Raw genomic sequence first — 19,492 nt, forward strand, 5'->3', positions numbered from 1 at the left:
ATCATCAGTGAAATAATGTAAATTTGTGGAACCAAATATAATTTCCAATATAGTTGGACAAATAATTAGGAAATTAATTTACATCCATTCTATATCTTGAGACTAGACACTTGGCATGAAAACATTTGGATCCAAACTTATAACTGCAAGTGATTGCAATATGATGATCGTAAGATTGAAAATAATTATTTACCCATCGATGATCTCATTATTGCAATATTTATAATTCCATGTCATTCGCTGTTTCATTAAAAAAACGTGTTTTTTAAAAATAAAGTACATAAAGCTACAATGCATTTTTCTTTTCTTTTTAAAAATATTTATTGGTACCTTTTATGGGAGTACTATCTTATTTTGTGGATATGCTTGTTGCATTATTATGTTGTTTTTACATTAAAGTTAGTTTTAGTACCTAAAACGTGTGGCATATTTTTCCCTTTTGGATGACCACATTATTAATTTTATTCTTTGGGCATTTTTTTTTATTTTATCCTCATTATGCATGCCTATTTATAAATAAATCGAATATGATCCATCATAATGAAACTAATCAATATTCTATCAATTTTTATTAAAATTTGTGATACATTTAGGACGTGCACTATTTAGGGATGAAGAGTACTTCCTCCGTTCCATGTTAATTAAGTCATTTTTCTATTTTGGAAATTTCCAACATAATTGAGTCATTTGTATTTTTGGTAGAACGTAATCCTCTCTCTTACTTTGTTCTCTCTTCATCTCTCTTACTTTATTATCTCATACTTTAGTCACCATCCACTTAAAACACTATTATTAATCCTCATGTCAAAAAGAAGTGTGTCTATTAACAAGGAACAGAGGGAGTATAAGATAGTGGTAATTATTTTTCTTGCACTAAAATAAAAATTAGATTTTCATATTATATAAATAGCTGGGGAATTCATCTAGAACTTAGTTTCCTTGTATTTTGGGCACTTAAAAAAGAAAAATATCTCTCACTTTGACCAAAGAAAGGTGTGTGTGTGTGTGTTTTGCCTTGGTGGAAGTTGACTTAGTCTTCTAAACTAAGCTTTCATATTCACACAAACAATACAACAATTAATCACTTTCACCAATAAGTAATCAATATTTTCCAACTGAAAATGACATCTAAGATGCTTACATTGCAACCATACAGACCACAAAACTCCAATTCTTTCTATTTCTTCTCTCTCAACAACTGGAAATTACATAACAAACAACAAGAATAACAAATACAAGAGTTGTGTTGAAACCAAGTCTTACTATTTTTCTCTTTCTCACCTCTCAATCTGCTTCAAAACACTCCGATGGAGGACTTCGAGTCATCGACGATAAACTCGAGATCATCATCATCCATACAAACAGAGATGATTGCAGAGTTCATCGGTAAACTGAGTCCGATTATGAGCGAGATCAGAGGCTGCGTCGAGGCAGCAGAGGTGCCAGCCCTGGAGAAGGCGATCGCCTCGTTGGAGAGCGACTATGATCGTGCGAAGGCGGCTGTGGAAAGCCCTCCCAAGAACATAGAGAGCCTCATACAGAATCTCGGGAGGTCGTTGGGGCTCACTCTGTTTGCAAGCCACGAAGCGCCACTGTCGAACAAGGACAAGGTCGAGGCGCTCTGCCGGGAGATGATGAACGTGCGCTTCGAGTCGAGCTCGTGGGAGTTTGCCAACGAGGCCGTGGAGACAGAGTTTGAAACAGAGGAGGAAACAGGGGAGGAAACAGGGGATGAAACAGGGGAGAAAACAGGGGAGATCGTGGAGGAGACGGGAGACTTGACGGTCGATGAAGCCATTTTGGAATTAAATTATGGGAGAGAAGAGGGATTCAAGAATGCTTTGTTAGTTTTGGATGGATTCTTGAAAGATGGGATGATTTCGAGTGAGATGATTTTGGACGAAGAAGTGGTGCGGATCTTGTGTAGTCGATTGGCTTCGTGCAAGGGGAACGACCGGTTGATCATAATTCGAATGTTGAGATATATTGCTCAACACAATCACCACCACAAGGTACTCTACCTTTAGTTGAATGCCACCATTTATCTTCTCTTCTTTTAATTTAAGCAACATAGTGTGCAGGAAAAGATGAAAGATTTGGAATTCTTGTCCGAGTTGGTGAAGTCGTTGGCACGAGACGCGGAGGAGCAGAAGGAGGCGGTCGGGCTTCTGCTCTGCCTCTGCGACGACGATGCAGGAATCATCCGGAGAATCGGGAGGATACAAGGTTGCATAGTGATGTTGGTAGCAATCTCAAATTTAGATGATGAAGAAGAAGCTTCCCATCATTCAAGAATGCTGCTAAATATCATGTCAACCAACACTCAACATGCTCTTCACATGGCTGAAGCTGGCTATTTCAAGCCATTGATCACGTATTTAAAACAAGGTAATCTCTTTATATTTCTTTCCTATATCAAGATTTTGTTTTTTTTGTAAGTGAAAGTGTAATTAATTTCCATTTCCAGGTTCAGAAATGAGCAAGGTTCTGATGGCAAGCGCGGTGTCGAGATTGAAGCTAACGGACCAAAACAAGGCAGCCTTAGGGGAACAAGGGGCGATCGAGCCCCTGGTGAGCATGTTCAAGGAAGGAAACCTAGAGGCGAAGCTGTCCGCCTTGAACGCCCTAGAGAGCATATCCAACCTAAACTCGAACATCCAAAGGCTGATCGACTCTGGGATGGTGTCGTCCCTCTTGCAGCTACTCTTCTCAGTGACATCCGTCTTGATGACACTGAGAGAGCCGGCCTCGGCCATCCTAGCAAAAGTGGCCCAATCGGAGACCATACTAGTCAAGCACGACGTTGCGCAGCAGATGCTGTCACTCCTCAACCTCTCCAGCCCCGTCATCCAAACCCATCTTTTGGAGGCCCTAAACAACATAGCCTCACACCCAGCCGCTTCCCGGGTCAGGAAGAGGATGAAGGAGAACGGCGCGATCCCACTCCTCCTCCAGTTGGTCACCGAGAGGGACGCCCGGATCAGGAATGGCGCCCTCAACCTCATCCACTCGCTTTCCGAATCCACACAAGAGCTCACACTGGAGCTAGACCAATCCCACATCCACACCATTGCAAACATAGTGCTAACAACAAAATCAGATTGTGAGAAGGCTGCAGCCCTCGGAATCCTCGCAAATCTACCAATCAACGAAAACCGAGCCACTGAGATCCTCAAACAAGCCAACATCCTACCTTTCCTAGCCTCAACCACAACCACCACTTCAACCCCATCATCAGTCATGCTATCGGAGAGCATTGCTTCCTTCCTGGTTCGTTTCACGAATCCAAGCGACAAAAGGCTGCAGCACTACGCGGCTGAACACGGAATATTCCCTCTCCTCATCAAGCTACTCACAAGCACCTCACAATGTGCCAAATCCAAGGCAGCACTCAGTTTATCCCAACTATCACAAAACACAACAAACATGACAAAATCGCGAAAACTCAAGTGGCTCTGCCTGCCTCCCTCGTCCGATTCCTTCTGCAAAGTCCACGACCGATACTGCACAATGAAAGGCACCTTCTGCTTGATCAAAGCAGGGGCCATCAATCCATTAGTGCAAATTCTCCAAGGCGAGGAGAGAGGCGCGGATGAGGCTGTGTTGGGCTGCTTGTCGACGCTTCTTAGAGACGAGATATGGGAGAGCGGGTGCAGGCATCTGGTGGAGGAGTCCGTTGTGCATCCGATCATCCGAGTCGCGGGATGTGGGAGCTTCAAGGCTCAAGAGAAGGCCTTGTGGATGCTGGAGAGGATTTTTAGAGTGGAGAGTCATAGAGATGAGTATGGCGAGTCCGCGGAGAATGTGTTGATCGAGGTGGCTCAGAATGGCGATCCGATGCTTGCGCCGGCCGTGGCCAAGGTGTTGGCTCAGCTGCAGCTGTTGCAGCCGCAGTCTAGTTACTTTTGAGACTAACTCAAGAAATGCATGCTTTGTAGTATATTTTTGGTTTGTTGATCATTTTTTTTTGTTGATAGATTGTGATTGATTCAAATTACATTAAGATGTAGTGTTTTGTATACATATTTCATGTTGGGAGGAAGTGAAAAAAATGATCTTGTATTATTTGTAGTGTTCATAGTTTGATGATATTGGGATTTTTTTTCTTAGAGTAAGAATTATAGATTACCTATTTGTATATTTTTGTCATCAAATGTTTACAGAAATAAATTATGTTCTAGGCATGAAGCGTATAAGTTAGAAATTTCACAATCTAAAGGAGGCAACAAAATTTCGACATTTCTAGTTTTCAAAGAAAGTCATTGGCTAAAAAATATCGATGTTGAGGTGTAAAGTCAGAGTCTTCATTAGAGATGGAGGTCTTTCTTAAAGTTAAAAGAATAAGTTGGAAATTGTATTTTTTTTTAGTGAAGTTTCAAACAATACAAATTTTAGTCCACTGCTTCATCCGTTCCAACTAAATTGAGTCGTATTCATTTTTCCCAATAAGTCGAGTAATTTTCCATTTTTAAAACATTCACAAGTTTCGAAACCCTAGTTGGAGATAGGAAAATGGTGAGAATTATAAAAGAGAACACGAATGAGACAATATATTTTATTTATAACTCAATGAATGTTTAACTAAGCAAAAGCATTTTATAATATCTTCTAACACTCTATGCGGTTCGACTCCTTATTATTCGACTCTTGAAAAAATCGACAAAGAAAAATCTGAGATGATAAATATAAAATCTAATGTATGAATTAAAAGGATATCTCACTTTTGTATGTTAACTGTTTTCAAACAAACTCCGGACATTATGAAATTACACTAGCGTTCAGACACCATTCTTATGTTCACATTTAGTATATGTCGTTTGTTGAGCCACATGGAGCAAGAAGAAAGGGACTTAAATCCCTAACTATCAACAAATATCTTTTGTGTTTCAACATTTGGGTGATTCAGGAAAATTATAATTTCTTTGTTCTTTAAAAATAACAACTATAATGGTCTTTCCCTTAAAATTGAGCACTTTCCATATTAAAAAATTTCTCTTTAATAAGGTGAAATTCATTCTCTACTAACAATATTTTAATTATATATTATAGTGTAATGTTAAAGTGCAAATAACACCTTAGTGTATAAATAAGATCAATAAATGAGTATAGACCTCCAAATAAGTGGATAAGATGAAAGCTTCCAGATATAAAAGTATAGTGCATAAAATACGTTGTCTCTCAAGTGGACAGTTTTTCTTACTCGGCCAGGATAGGATCTAGGCAGTAGAAGGAAATGAGCCTAAATCGATCGCCTTCCTTCTTTTTTTTCAAAGAAAAAAAGCAGTACAAGGAAACTTTTATTTAAGTCAGATGAGAATCAACAGTTACTGGTCGTTCTGACGCGTTCTTAACCATCTTGATAAAAAAAAAGCAAAAACCTATCTATATCTAAAGGGGAGCCTAGTTTAAGATGCCAAACAAATGATATACAGTACGTAATATATTAATTTGTTAGAATCTAGTAATTTTCGTAGTTATCGTGATACCAACACATATCACGCGAGTATATCAATAAAATTATATTGATATTGTACATGTATTATATAGATATGTATTATATAGACATATATTAATAGACATGTTGATATTAAATAGTTTCTCAACATATATATGATTCAAATAAAAATAATCAATTTTTATCATCTGAGCATATGCAATTAGGATCTGGGTTGAAATTCTTATAAGGTTTTACCTTTAATTTGATATATTTTTGCAAAAAGGTAATTTAAATTGAAAGTGTTATGTGAATTTAAATTTTGAGATTAGTTTTAGGAGAGAAAATTTTGGTTAGTTTTAAATACCACATATAAGGATGAGTGAACTGGAAAGTATCTAGTGAATGCAGGTTGCATACTGACGGTAACTTTTGATAATAAATACTCCCTCCGTCTCATAATAAATGGTATTATTTGGGGGATGGCACGAGATTTTAGGAGATGTTTTGTGTGTTAATTAGAGAGAGAAAATATTATATTTATATTAATGTGAGAGAGTTTTTTTCAGAAAAAGAAATGTGACATCTTTTGTAGAACAAACTAAAAAAAAGTGTAACATCTGTTATGAGACGGAGGGGGTAGCATCTAAGGTGTCTGGACTAAAGATTTATTTCTTTTGAGGTACTTTATTCCCATTTTAACACCATTTCCTTTCTATATTACCCCTTTCAGTCTCAAGGGTAAATTTGTCCTATTAGGAATACAATTACAAAATTAGTCAAATAAATTAAATTTTATTCTAGGTACTCAACTGTAATTACAATGTACTTATACAATTATGTATTTGAGGGTATATATATTTTGTTCAGATCAATAAGGTACATGTGATAATTAAAGTTGAATCTCGAGTAGTGTAAGAGACATTGGTTGACTCGATCTAATTTTGAAGCTCAAAACGTCCCGCAAGTGTACGGGGATATGTAGAACACAGCAAGTTAAAATTATCGATCGACAAGGGCTAAATGCTAGTTTGAGTACTATGACAATTTTGAACACTATCTAGACTATTTTAAGTGTTTTTGGGTTATCTTAACTAAAACTAAGAGAACTTAAACAATTAAAAAAAAAAGTGTTAAAAAGTGAAAGTTTACCTTAGCTCAAACGATATAAAGTCAGTCTAAATACCAATTTTATAATTCACTATAAGGATTGACATATTTATATTTTTCAATTGTTTAATCAATTTTTAATTAGAACGTAATCACCTTAAATTATTTTAACCACTAAATCTCCAAATTTATTACTTAAGAATTAATTGTAATTATTTTAACACACTACAGGATCCCCATGTTCATAATTACGACTTACACTAGAATCTTGTAAACTCCAAATAAAGCTATCATGTAAAATTTGTTAATCTATCCAATCAGGGCAAGAAAGACTAAGACTTGTTTCTCTAGAGATAGTCAGCAGATACAATCATACAAATAGTTGTGACATTGATTACATATCAAAATGGTTTGACTTTTACCAAAATCCGAGTACAAAATACAAAATTTCAACTATTTAAATATTAGCAGCCGTTTCCATACAAACCTTGATTCGAAGTAGTCGTTAGCATGATATGCCGCTCAAGACGGCAGACGAAATTTCAGGGTGAAGGCACACTTCTCTCTACTCCAGCCACGGGCTTGGAACGCTCGTCACATTCTTCGTCATGGCTTCAACTTTCAAATCTCCCAGTGAGTGTCAGGGTCTATTATTGTGTCATTCTGCGATCGGACTATCCTCTTTCGGAGAAACACCTGTTCAGGCTGAATCATTTGGCTTACCGTCGGGTGGCATTTCCGTGACATCACCATTCACTGGGGCCTGCATATCTACTTCCCTATCATCACCATTAGCTGGGGCTTGCATCTCAACATCATCTGTACCAGTAGAGGTGTTCGGATTTGCAGTGCCATTTTCTACTGAATTATCATGTTCAGACCAAGACTCATTCAAATGATAGCTCGCAACCCGTGACTGGTGTAAACAAGAGGAGGAAGGAGTTAGTAACTAAATTTCACTGGTACTTGCTGTATAACCAGCTAAAGTTCGACATACTGAAAAATAGGGGCAGTGGCCAGGGCCATCAAGCATGAAAACAGCACAGTTTAATTGAGGTTATATTATGTTGGGTTGAGTTGTACAAGTGCCTAGGAAAACAAGCAAGCACGATGCAACAACGTACAAGCTATAACAAGGCCAATAGGAGTAAGATTATGATATTCGAAAGCACATCTCAGCATATATATCTGCATAAATGCAGCCTTATCTGGACCACCTAAACTGAAGAACAATAAATAATGACAGAATGTAATTAATATCGCAATAATCATACTCCTAGGACTTTCAACAAGGTATTGAGGCAGTAGAAAATTAAACCATTTGAAAGGATATAACACATAATTAAACAATGGTCGTCAATGAAGAAAAGGAAAAAGAAGCAAATAAGAAAGGGAAAAGAAGCAAAATAAGACGGGGATACCAGTCTGGTATAAGACCTTAGCTAAGTATGGGAATACCTGGTAGACCTCGTGCATCCTGTAATTCACCAAGTCTGCCATCTCATCCGGTCCACTAATAAGTTGGATAGATCCTGTGTCATCAACATGACGATCTGTAAATGCTGTAAACTCTTGTAAATTCAGACCAAGATGGTCAGGCCTCTGAAGAAGAAGTTGAAATGTTGGTTGGAGCTCATAGCACTGTTCGAAAAGAGAACGGCGGCAGAAAACATAAAGTCCCAATCTTGCACGAGACATTGCCACTATCAATCTTCTTACATCACGAAGGTGACCCACAAAACGAGTGCGCACGAGAGATAGTAAGACAAAATCATTCTGCTGCCCTTGAAACTTGTCAACGGTTGTTACCTACAGTTGGAATCATGAAAGTAAGCAATGAACATGTGACATATAACAAGAGTTGGACTGTGAGACAAAATAAATGGTAAGAAGCACAACTATGGACCATTATTACTGCATTCTGGAAAAAACTCAACTTTCTTCGGTAAACTTTATAAGGTCAGGTGAGAGCTCCAAGAATGTGATAGTATCTGATCAAAAGTCTATACCAGAAACTGTAAGCAAAAGGAGCTTACCCAGCAGGCCTGGCATTGAAGTGATGAGAACTATAATGCATCTCGTTCAAAAATTCATCACTATTACTAGCAAAACTCTACAATAGTGGGAAGTGCAACAGGCAGAAATGTGTAAAAATTTTATGAAGTTATATAAAATTGAGCATGTCGCATCCACATTGAAGAACAAACGCATTCAGACCGCACAGGAAGAACCTTATGTAAACTAGAATTCACTACACTGTTGCTCATCAAATACAGCATTCAGAGCCACACACAAAGAACCTTAACATCTTACTTTCCACTTGCAACAGATTGCAATATATAACATATTTGCAATGGCAAGAATAGCCTATCAAGGTAAGAACATAAGTTACCTTGTGGGGTGGACCAATGAAGTCGTATGGGACACATCTACGGCTGATCACATCACGAATTAAAAGTTTCTGACCATTGTATGTTGTCAGTATGGATATCTTGTTGGCTGGATACCCAAGCAAACGCATGTATATATACACACTAACAACATACTCTGCCTCTCCTTCATTTTGATAGAACCAGGGAGAAGGAGCGGACTCACCTCTCCCATGGTAATCGGGAACGTCCACCAACTGATAGTCAAAGGAGAATCCAGCATTTGCCCTGCGGAAGATATGATTCTCTCTCACATTTGGAAGATCTCCAAGATCTTTATATCTCCAATTGTAAAGTTGAGCTAAACTAGGTCTTGCTCTTCCCTGGGCGTTGAGCTCAATATAGGGAATTCCCAGACGGACGAATCTTGTGAAAAGACTTTGATCCATATGGCTGTACTTCTGAAAAGCCATATTTTTCACGACAGGGGGTAGCTGGTGATGGTCACCAATCAATATACAGCGTTTAAGACGTGCATAACCGTCTTCCTGCCTTTGGAGCAACATTGGGATGAAAGTCTCTATTTCCAAAATTTGAGCACTTTCTTCCATTAGCAAGTTATCATATTTAAAGCCCAAATTCAGAAAATCTTTCCTCTTAAGAGCTGCATGGGTGCATGTCATAGCTACTATTTTTGCTTGCTTGGTCATAAGATAATTTGATCTATCAACTGTTGACTTCAGCAACTCAAATGCCCGACACTCTTCAAGCTCCTGAAACATAGTTTTCAGGTGGCGGAAGCAACCCTTAGCAGCCCGCATATCTTTCTCAAAAGACTGGCCCGAGAAAATTGGATTTGGAGTGTCAATAAAGAACTCCTTAAAAGGAAAACGGTCTTGAATAAATGTTGACTTATCCTTATTGTCAGCACAAGCAGCCAAAAAGAGTTCCCAACGCGAATACACATGAAGCAACCAGAAAAAACCAGCCGTTTCACAAGTATAAGCTACATCTTCAGGCAGTTGCAGAGACCTCGCCAGGCGCTCCACTTCACTAAGGAGTTCCAACCGCCGAACAAGCATGGCATTCACACGGCCTTGCCGGCTGAAGTCAAGGTCAGTAGCCAATTCTTGCTCACCTTGACCAAGTCGAAGTAGATATCGGGCTGGGACATCTCTCTGTATTGAAGAAGACAAGCTGAAGTTAGAATTGCACGAGATAAAAAAGATGATCTAAGTCTAACAATATTTCTAAGGAACATGAACACATCAAACAATCTCTTACCTCCATTATCTTTTCAAAAAGATCATTTAAAGCCTGATTTGAATGAGTAATTATCAAAGTTCTCTGAGAAGGACAATTGTGGTATAGAACATTCAAAATCTGCACAGCTGTATCTGTCTTTCCAGTACCAGGTGGACCAACAACCATAGTTAAACCAGGCTGAATGCCTGAAATGATAGCTCCAACCTACATGCCAACACAGAAACTAGGAGATATCAAGAATCAAGACTGGTGAAGTTTATTACACTTTTAAATATAAGAATTATGAAATTTTCCATAACTGTAAGGAGAAACCATAACTCAGACATAATATGATACAGATCGAGAATCAGAGATAGATGCAGATATTTACGAGCTACCTTATCCTAGGAGTTTGTTATCATTTTCATGTTAATCTTTAGTAGGTTATATTTTCATGCTAATCTTTAGTAGGGTTTAATTTCAAGGACCTGAGTAGAAGTAAATCTGACGGAATTCTGCTTTGGTTGATCTTGAGGATACGGTCCTGGATCAGGAGGAACATAAGACTCAACTACAAGTTCCAGTTTATCAGAATGATCATCTTCCATAGCATTGGAATTGTTTGAGGATGTTGTAGATGCAGCACTTCCAGGTTGAAAATTTACTGCACCCTCAGGATTCTTGGGGAACTTGACACGAAATGGAGGACATGGATCAGAGTTGTCCGTGCCATCTGAATGTACAAAGTGAACCTGTACGAGAATACGAAGTATAGGAGGTATAAATACAAATTTTAGGACTACTTTTATGAAAAAATAGGGTAAAGAAAATAATACAAGTTTGATAACAACCTGATAGTTCGGAAAGCTATCTTTGACATGAGCAGCATCAAGGAATGTGTCTTTGAAATCAGCCTTTTCAAGGAGATCTGGCCTATTGATCCATTGGGCAGCAGAAGGATCACCATAACCCAAAAATATGTCATGTAACCAATCAGGAACAATACATGTTTCATTCATCAGATCCCTTATGGATTCCAAAATTGCTTTAAAGTTGTTCTCCTTAGGTTTCCGCCTCATCAATATGTTAAATGTGCTATAGACATCATCTGCACCCTTCTCTGCAATGTCACAAACATCCATATGATACTGTGCAGTATCTAGTGCAACGGTCACAGTTCTCAGTTCTCCTTTGGGAGGCTTCCACTCATCACGCTTGATCCTCCCTGTGAAATCATTCATGAGAGTTCCCTCCTCATCACGCATTTCAATAATCTCACATCCGCGCACATACTGAAGACCAAGTTTCTGTGGAACAGTTGCCTTTTCTGCTTCTTCGGCACTCAGTGGCTCAAAAGAATGCCGAATAGAGAGTAAAAAAAGGACATCATGCTCCTTAAGAGAATTCCATTCAGATCTTATTTGTGCTTTATAGCTCGAAACGCTAAAAGTAACTTCAGCTGTCACCGCAGAAGGCTTCACTTCCCCAATTTTTGGTTGCTTGACATCTCTTATCCGGAATTCTTTAATCGGCACTCCCATTCTTGACCAACCACGAAAAGCAGTTTCTCCTTCATTATTGGTATATGAGAGAAGATGTGGCACAGCTTCTTGAATATCCTCTCTGATTTCATAAGTTGATTCAAGGCGGAAGAGGTTGAAATTTCTAAGAAGGTAATCATGAAGTGTTAAAAACTGTAAATTTAGCTTTGGAAGTGCCAGACACCCTTCACCAGAGTAGTTGATACTTGGTACAAGGCTTTCATCCCACATTATTTGCTCATTGGGGTATAGTGGAAGAGCATTGATCGCTTCTTTCTGTGACTGCTGTTTCTCAAAAAAGGAAACCATAACTTCTATAAGGAAGTCAACTCTTTCTGACCAAGGATCATCCTTTGATACCAGTTTAAGCTGCAGTGTCATTTTATCAGAGAGAAATATCATTAGATAAAAATCTAACATTAATAGAAAAGAGAAACTGAATTGGCGGAATATTCTTTTTAGTTCTTTTTGTCATGGTTGCATGTGCTCTATCAGTATGTCCCTGTCAGGCCAAGACTCAACAAGTTTGATTTTAGCAATTAGCATAACATGATAATTATCAATCAACTCTCATACGTAATATGTATCTACTCATTTTACTCTTTATCATTTGTCATATAAAAAGAAAAGTGTGCATGCATAGAAATTACTAAAACCTCGACTGGGGTTTGGATATGGCCCTTGAGAGAGCTAGCTGGAAGCAATCTTATCCCAAAAGATAGTTATTAATTTTGTATACATGGTACAGATATATGAATTTCTTCTTCATTCATCCAGTGTTTCTTCCCATTATTTTATTTCAGTTTGCAATTCATTCATGCATATTTACTCCCTACTGATTAAGAACTAAATGGAACACAAAATATACTATTCGAATGTGCTGCATTTCAGCATGAAGCCTTGACAATTTAGGCAACCAAGTGCTGAAGGAAACAGCATTCAAAATTATAATCACAATAAAGCCACTTAACCGGTCCCTTCCATAAAAACCAAACTAGTTTGCAGTTTAAAAGTTTTAAACTCTATACACTATTGAGTATAAGTTCAAAATAGGATACTTATCCATCAAAAGCAACATAGTTTATCAATTATGATAAGACTCAGATGCATAGAAAGTAATGCTTAGTTAAATAAACCATAAAGAAATAGAAAATAAAGAATGAACGAAAGTTCATGGCATCTTCATCTACCTGACTTGCAAATATCATGATATTCGATTTCATTAGATGATAAAGACAGTTTCCAACTGAATACCATTATGGGCAATGGTCAACCTAGTAACTAACACAACTTATTAATTAGTCATTTATGTTTGTTTACGACGTTATATATGACTTCATAGCAAAACATGCAAGTGAATAAGCTCATCATTACTTCATAACTACACATTCTTGATGCCTGAACAACAAAACTAACTGTGCAATCACAAACTACCTTTTGATCCTCGTGTTAGCTCATATGGTATTAGTATGTAGTTTAACGTAAATTTATATGGTTTCATATTTCACAAATTAGATTTTACAACAATTACCGTGGTTATATATTCCTCAGAAATATGTTTAGCAACTTAACTAACCTTAGAACATACTAAATCCCTTAACTCCTCAGCAGAAAGTACTGAAAGCTTTTTGGAAAGGTCAGCACGCTTGTTGATTGCACCAATGTTAGCCAATGCAAGTTCTCTTAACTGCAAGGACAAAATAGCAGGACATAAAATAATTAGAAGCAAATAATAACAGTTCCACTTGATGTTAGAAACCAGTGTAAGAAATTTATAAATACTGTAAATACCTTCGGAACCTTTTTAAATACAAGCAGCTGAAAAGCCTGAAGGCGCTTATAATGAGCTTGAAGCACCTCATCGTCAGTCATTTGTCTACCCTGATGATCGTTAATCTCAAAACCTTCATAGAACTGGAGCAAGTCAACCAACTGTCCAAAAAGCTTCCCTTTCTCATGGCTATACAGAGAACTTAAATGACATTTGGCAACTACTGCAACATCAGCAACAAGAGGTCGCACTAATCTGCATCGAAAAAATTGTTAGGATAATCAGTATGGCTAAACAATATTCAAGTGAAATCCTAACATTCATGAAATCATTCAAAAGGAACCAGAAGAATTTAGTTATTAGCAGAGGTGAATACTAAATGCCCAAGAGAAATTAATGTATGCATGAGATATGCTGACTTCCGTAGGAAGTAGACGAAGACAACAAATAGATAAGCTCGCGTTGTTTTTAGACATAAGTCAATAATACACTACAAATATGTTTGATTATTGCCCAAAAGGACAAAGGAGTAGAACACTGAAAATGACATATCTAGCCTACAACTCCTTTCAAAGACAAGGTATTACGGTCTGTCAAAGACAGACTACAGAAATCATCACAATTAAATTAATCCTACTCCTACCCTCTGTACACAGCAATAGCTGAACCCAATGAGATCTTTGTTGCATCAAAAATTGAAAATAAAAATGCTAAAAATATTAGGTGCTAGTGTCCTAAAAATGGAATTGGCATATAAGTGTTAATAGCTATACCTCCTGGTAGGCAGTTGGCTCAAGAGGTCAATAAGGAATTCCATAAACCTTTCACAATAGAGGACACAGGCATCATTCACATACTCAGAACCATGAGCAACAGGATCATTGTCCTCGTTAGGAATGGAAGAGAAAACCTCAGAATCAAGCACCTGGTGATAGAGAAAACAAAATAACATTGTCATCTTCAGGGTTCAAATAATAAAAACAAGATAACATCAAAAAGTGTGCTGATTAATACCTCCAAAAATTCCTCAATGAGATTTCTCAAAAAGTTCGCTTCCAACATGGTTGTGGGATCAAAAGTCCCCCCTTGTTTAGTTCCATCCCTGGCTCGTTTTGCAATTCTTCTCCACTTTTTGATCAGATTTTCATTAAGACAAAGTTCCATCTATGGCCATGAGAACAATAGTAACAGAAGATATCAGAACACGGGGGAAGCTGGAAAAACTTTTCACTAAGTAAAAAGATAACGTTATGCAACCTGAAAACGTCCATACGATAGGCTATGCCAGCACTCCAGGCTCGCTAATCGCATAATCCTTTCACTCACTACTTCATCCTCCAAGCTCTATAAAAGTTAACAGTTAGGTTCAGCCATCATAATATCCGTATGTTAAGTAATTCTCTATATAAGAATCTGAAGCAAGCTTAAAAAAACATGACATCAGCTCAACTAATATAAATCTAGTCACTTCTTTCCTAACTAAAATTTTGTCAATAGAAAAGGACAACCAGAGGCAACATGCAAATTCATGGTCCAATTTCATGTACAAACTGAGAAGAGCTCCTACATTAGAAAGTCCTTATGACTAACTTTCTATCCTTCTGACTAACTATCTAACCTGTGCATCTGTGAGGCAATTCTTCAAGCAAAAGTTCGCATAAGACCATCCGGACCTAAAGTTAGTTACTAGATATGATCACACAAACCAAAAACAAGTCAAATGAAACAAGACAAGTAGAAATGCGACAACAATATGAGAAGGTAGTAAGTACTACTAACAATCAGAAAATCGACAAAAAAAATTAAAGAAAAGGGAAAATTTTGAATTCTAGATGAAATTAAAACAAAAATTCAACCAAAACCTAGAAAGTGGTCAATAGACAATAATCAATGGTCATACTATTCGCAGATAACATAAGAGGACACCCGGAACAAGGGTTCAAAGCTAAATTTGCTATATCAGAAATACTGAAAATTAACAAGATTAGTCATTAAAAATACAAGCTTCATTGCAACTTAAAATTAGCTGCTCCAGAAAAGTAGGCAATTAAATAAATAAAGACTGGCAATACGTCAAACTTGGTGAAACAGTTGAGACTTTAGTTCAGAAGATAACTAGAAGTCTGGTGACATAGCTGAAGCTGGAAGTCAAAACAATAATATGACTTTAAAACAGGCACATGATGAGCAAGTACCTGAAAGGCATTGATCATGAAGAGTAGATAATTCGTCTTTTCTGAAACAGTCAGGCTTCTTCCCTGTAAGTAAGCAGGTATGAGCTTATTGTTCACCTTAATCGTTTTACATGACGGGAGTAATATATGAGAATTTGAATCAATTTGCTTCTAATGAAAAAAAGGCAGCACACAAGCAGTAAAATAACAACTAGTCAACCGAAGTCCAAAACAACTACAAAAAAACAACCAGCAACTAAAAATGAACAATCCTAAAAGAAGAAGCCTTATAAACAAGTATACAGGACCTAGATACATATTTCGACTTCCATTTAATTCTCACATACAGATGTTTTGATCCTAGAAAATGTTCAGAACATTAATGCTTATGATGGGAAAACATTGGACGTTATATGGGGAAATAACCACAAAAGAAACAGTTATTTAACTAATATTTACTAGACCCAATCATTGATACTCATCAAAAGCTTTACATCAAGGGTAATTTAGTTTGGAAAAAAATAGCTCAGAACACAAAAAGGAAACATAACTTTACAACATTCTTTTAAATACATTTATGAGAACCAAAAGCAAGTTCACTAAAGAAATTGCAGGGAAAAAGTTTCATTGAGCTCAAAGTCAATGAAGATAACTTGAAAAAGAATTAGAATGTGTAAGTGAAATAGTACCTCTTTAAGACGGAGTACCCTCTCAAGAAATGATTTAAACATATCCTTCCTTTCATAAAAGCATATCCATGCAGCCACGTTCTCCCGAAACTGCAATTTAAAAATTATGTTGTCAACCGTTCCTGCATGAAAATGGGATGGAGGCTAAACTATGCCTTCAGTTTCACACTAACATAAATTTTGAATAAATGTGCCTAAACAGTTTTTCGTTCATCATCAATCTTCTACAGAACACTTGTGAAAACAACTAAAATCAGAAATCTCATCCAAAGGAGACATAAAACTATCCAACACCCAAGACACAAATCTTCAGATGAACAGTTGTGCAAGTACTATCAACTAAAATCAGAAATTAAACATTCAAAGATAAAAACTATCAACACAGTAACAACTTATAACATAGGAAAGGAGCTAATTTTCTTTGATAAGCCTTGGTAGAATAATCCTACAAAATTGGCCATCTCGTATTGCTATGCCAATAAAAATAATCAAGTTGGGTTTGAATAGCAAGCTTTCAATATTGAAGTCAGTACGATCCTGACCCTGTTGTTTTATTGAATTTCTTACATGTGCAGTAGTACTTATATGGGTTTGCTCCTCTTTTTCCAGGAGTAATTGTGACTGATTTTTATTCACGAGGCCCTCTAAACTAGGGAAAAGTCATCCTTTCTAGCAAATGACCTAAGCCTGACCTAGTCTAAGGAACACCATCCCTACATCCTGGTCCAAAGGACATTCATTGCAGATTTGTGTTTATTAGATCCACATAAACCTTCAGCTCAGTCATAATAACTATAACTACCAGAATTAAACACCTTAGAATTTATAAATCAAAATCATAAGAAAGAAAATCAATACTACGCAAGCAAGAGTAAACTAGATTTGTACTCCTGAGTTAAGGAAAAACTTCCATGATTCTAGTGATGACATCGTTTACAGATAAAAATAAATTATGGTTACCAGATCAATTACAAAATTTGTTACTGTTGCGCTACTGTGCATTGTTTTTACAAATTCACATCCGAAGACTTTGTCTGTTTATTCGTTATCGGCATAAGGCCAAAAATTCTTCTTGAGCAAATAGCAAACTCATCCATCTCAAAATCACAAAATAAGCTAAAACGACCTTCGATCAACTGCATTTATAGCAGAAATCATATTGAGGCTCTTTTTTCTTCTAGAAGGAATCAAGGAAAAATATTACAGGCAGGAATGTATTTCCTTTCGAGATAAACATCTGTTAATTGAAATGGAAACAATTAACTGAAAGATAAAAATAAACAATTAACTGAAAGATAAAAATATAATCAACTGCAGACACATATATCAATATACCTTCTCATTGACCATGAGTATCATTGACATCACATGCTCAAATGAAGCAGTCTCTGGATTGAAGTTTGGCAATAGGTAATTCTCCAAGTACTGGCTCACTTCCAGTATCATTACCCTCTGCAGCGGCACTGGCTTTCTCCCCCCTATACTCAGCAAAGAACTCAAGTTGATAAAAAGCACTCAACAAAAAATGAACCTGACTTCATTTACATTACGTGTCTGAATGGAATGACCTCATACTTGTATATACTAACTAGAATTTACAATCCAGCTCCAATAATATGGCACTTCTAATAATTAACTGAACTCCCAATGCCTATAAATTCGATTTTTCCATGGGAGAAAGTGTAAACAGAACTTACCTACCCTAGAATCACATAAGCCCCAAAACATACAAATAACAGCAGAGTAAAATAATATTGAAAAGCATCGGCAAATACCTTTAACGGTCAACTCCGTGGAGTAAATTTCTTTGACAAGGTCGGGGCTGAAGGGCTTCGTTGGGGCGGAATCTGCGGTTTTCATCCAATTTTCGGCTGCAATTCTGGTGAGACGGTCTCTCTGAATCTCGCTTAGGGTAATAGAGCTGGGCACATTAGATAGTGGTCTGGATTCAGTCGGCTTTTCCGGCACAGGAGGCGCCTCCCCGTCAACCGGGTATTCAGCCACCCGGTGTCGCCGGAAATCGTAGACACCGGTGCCGTATACTTTCGTCATTGGATTGAATTTGAAGAGAGAGAAATGGGGTTTTTCAAGTCAAATTAGGGTTATTATAGAGTGGGGGTTTAACGACCATGTTTTAAAATCAGGAAAATATTCAAATAATTTCCTATGGTGTATTCCCTCAATCTCATTAAATAGAGATTTTGTCGACACAAAATTTAATTTTTACCACATGTGTTTTTTGAACCCGCTTTTTGGTAGATTAAAGCTAAAAGTCTCTTACGGTTTAATACTGTTTGAACTCGTAACCTCAAGGTCATCGTAGCTCCGTGCTGCTAGTTGCATCAGCGACACATACGTTAATGTGAAGCGAATAATATGTAAAATGATAATCAATAGATTAGATAGTGTATTTGTGATAATGGAATATATACATATAATTAGTAGTGATGTGGTGAAAACTTTTCAAAAATAAATTTGACTATTTTTATAAAACGAATCAAAATGACAAAAATACATTGTTTTTTGGAACAGAAGGAGTTTTACATGGTCTCAACAAACGTTAAATGAATCAAATTGTTAATCAAAACCCGTATTAACTTTATACATACAAAGTTGTTGAAGTTTTAACACTTGTTGGCACGATCAGTCAATTGATGGATTTTATACATTCATTAAGTATATTATCATTCATGAACAATTGTATTGATATCAAGGATGTTTGTCACGAATAGCTGTACAATTGTTTATGAATGTAAACATATTAAAGATATGTCAATTCACTTATAAAAATGTGAATGTATTGGATAATAGCGTCAAACATCTATATATCCATTATCACATTCCGATTAATTTGTGATGAGATTGTATTAATAAATAGTGTGTATACATTCACGTATCAATACAAAGTATTCATTAATATCATCGCACACAAGTGAGAGTGTTAGTATACGACACTTCGTCGATCGAGAATGTGAATGTATTAAACAAGTGTGTGAAAATATAAACATATGCATGATAAAATAGATATTGGAGTATGATACTATCAACATATGTATGATAAAAATATCATTATTACGTGCACACAATGAAGATGGATGGAAAATCAATATACTCGAAAATAATATTAGATCCATTTATGTTTCATAATCTCAAGATATT

The 19,492-nt window shown here is 36.7% G+C and overlaps 2 protein-coding genes across 3 annotated transcripts; one reads left to right on the top strand and one right to left on the bottom strand.

Moving 5' to 3' along the window:
* The first annotated feature begins 1,198 nt into the window (after positions 1–1,198).
* LOC121743290 (U-box domain-containing protein 44-like) lies at positions 1,199–4,184 on the top strand. 2 transcript variants are annotated; one of them, XM_042136547.1, is made up of 3 exons: positions 1,199–2,012; positions 2,082–2,388; positions 2,468–4,184. In XM_042136547.1, exons 1-3 carry the CDS (start codon positions 1,308–1,310, stop codon positions 3,907–3,909), a joined length of 2,454 nt encoding a protein of 817 aa, XP_041992481.1. In that variant the 5' UTR covers positions 1,199–1,307; the 3' UTR covers positions 3,910–4,184. The 2 variants fall into 2 exon arrangements, with proteins under 2 accessions (XP_041992481.1, XP_041992482.1); XM_042136548.1 differs by having other exon boundaries at positions 2,474–4,184.
* Positions 4,185–6,864: 2,680 nt separating this feature from the next.
* LOC121744105 (RNA helicase aquarius-like) lies at positions 6,865–18,437 on the bottom strand. The gene is made up of 15 exons (XM_042137545.1): positions 18,109–18,437; positions 17,669–17,811; positions 16,334–16,423; positions 15,666–15,728; positions 14,728–14,814; positions 14,485–14,634; positions 14,244–14,395; positions 13,491–13,725; positions 13,276–13,386; positions 11,010–12,068; positions 10,647–10,910; positions 10,198–10,383; positions 8,937–10,091; positions 8,003–8,353; positions 6,865–7,460 (listed from the first exon to the last, which is right to left on the bottom strand). Exons 1-15 carry the CDS (start codon positions 18,383–18,385, stop codon positions 7,245–7,247), a joined length of 4,539 nt encoding a protein of 1,512 aa, XP_041993479.1. The 5' UTR covers positions 18,386–18,437; the 3' UTR covers positions 6,865–7,244.
* Between the last annotated feature and the right edge of the window lie 1,055 nt (positions 18,438–19,492).

Source organism: Salvia splendens, chromosome 8 (assembly GCF_004379255.2).
Source record: "Salvia splendens isolate huo1 chromosome 8, SspV2, whole genome shotgun sequence".
NCBI classification, from domain to species: domain Eukaryota; kingdom Viridiplantae; phylum Streptophyta; class Magnoliopsida; order Lamiales; family Lamiaceae; genus Salvia; species Salvia splendens.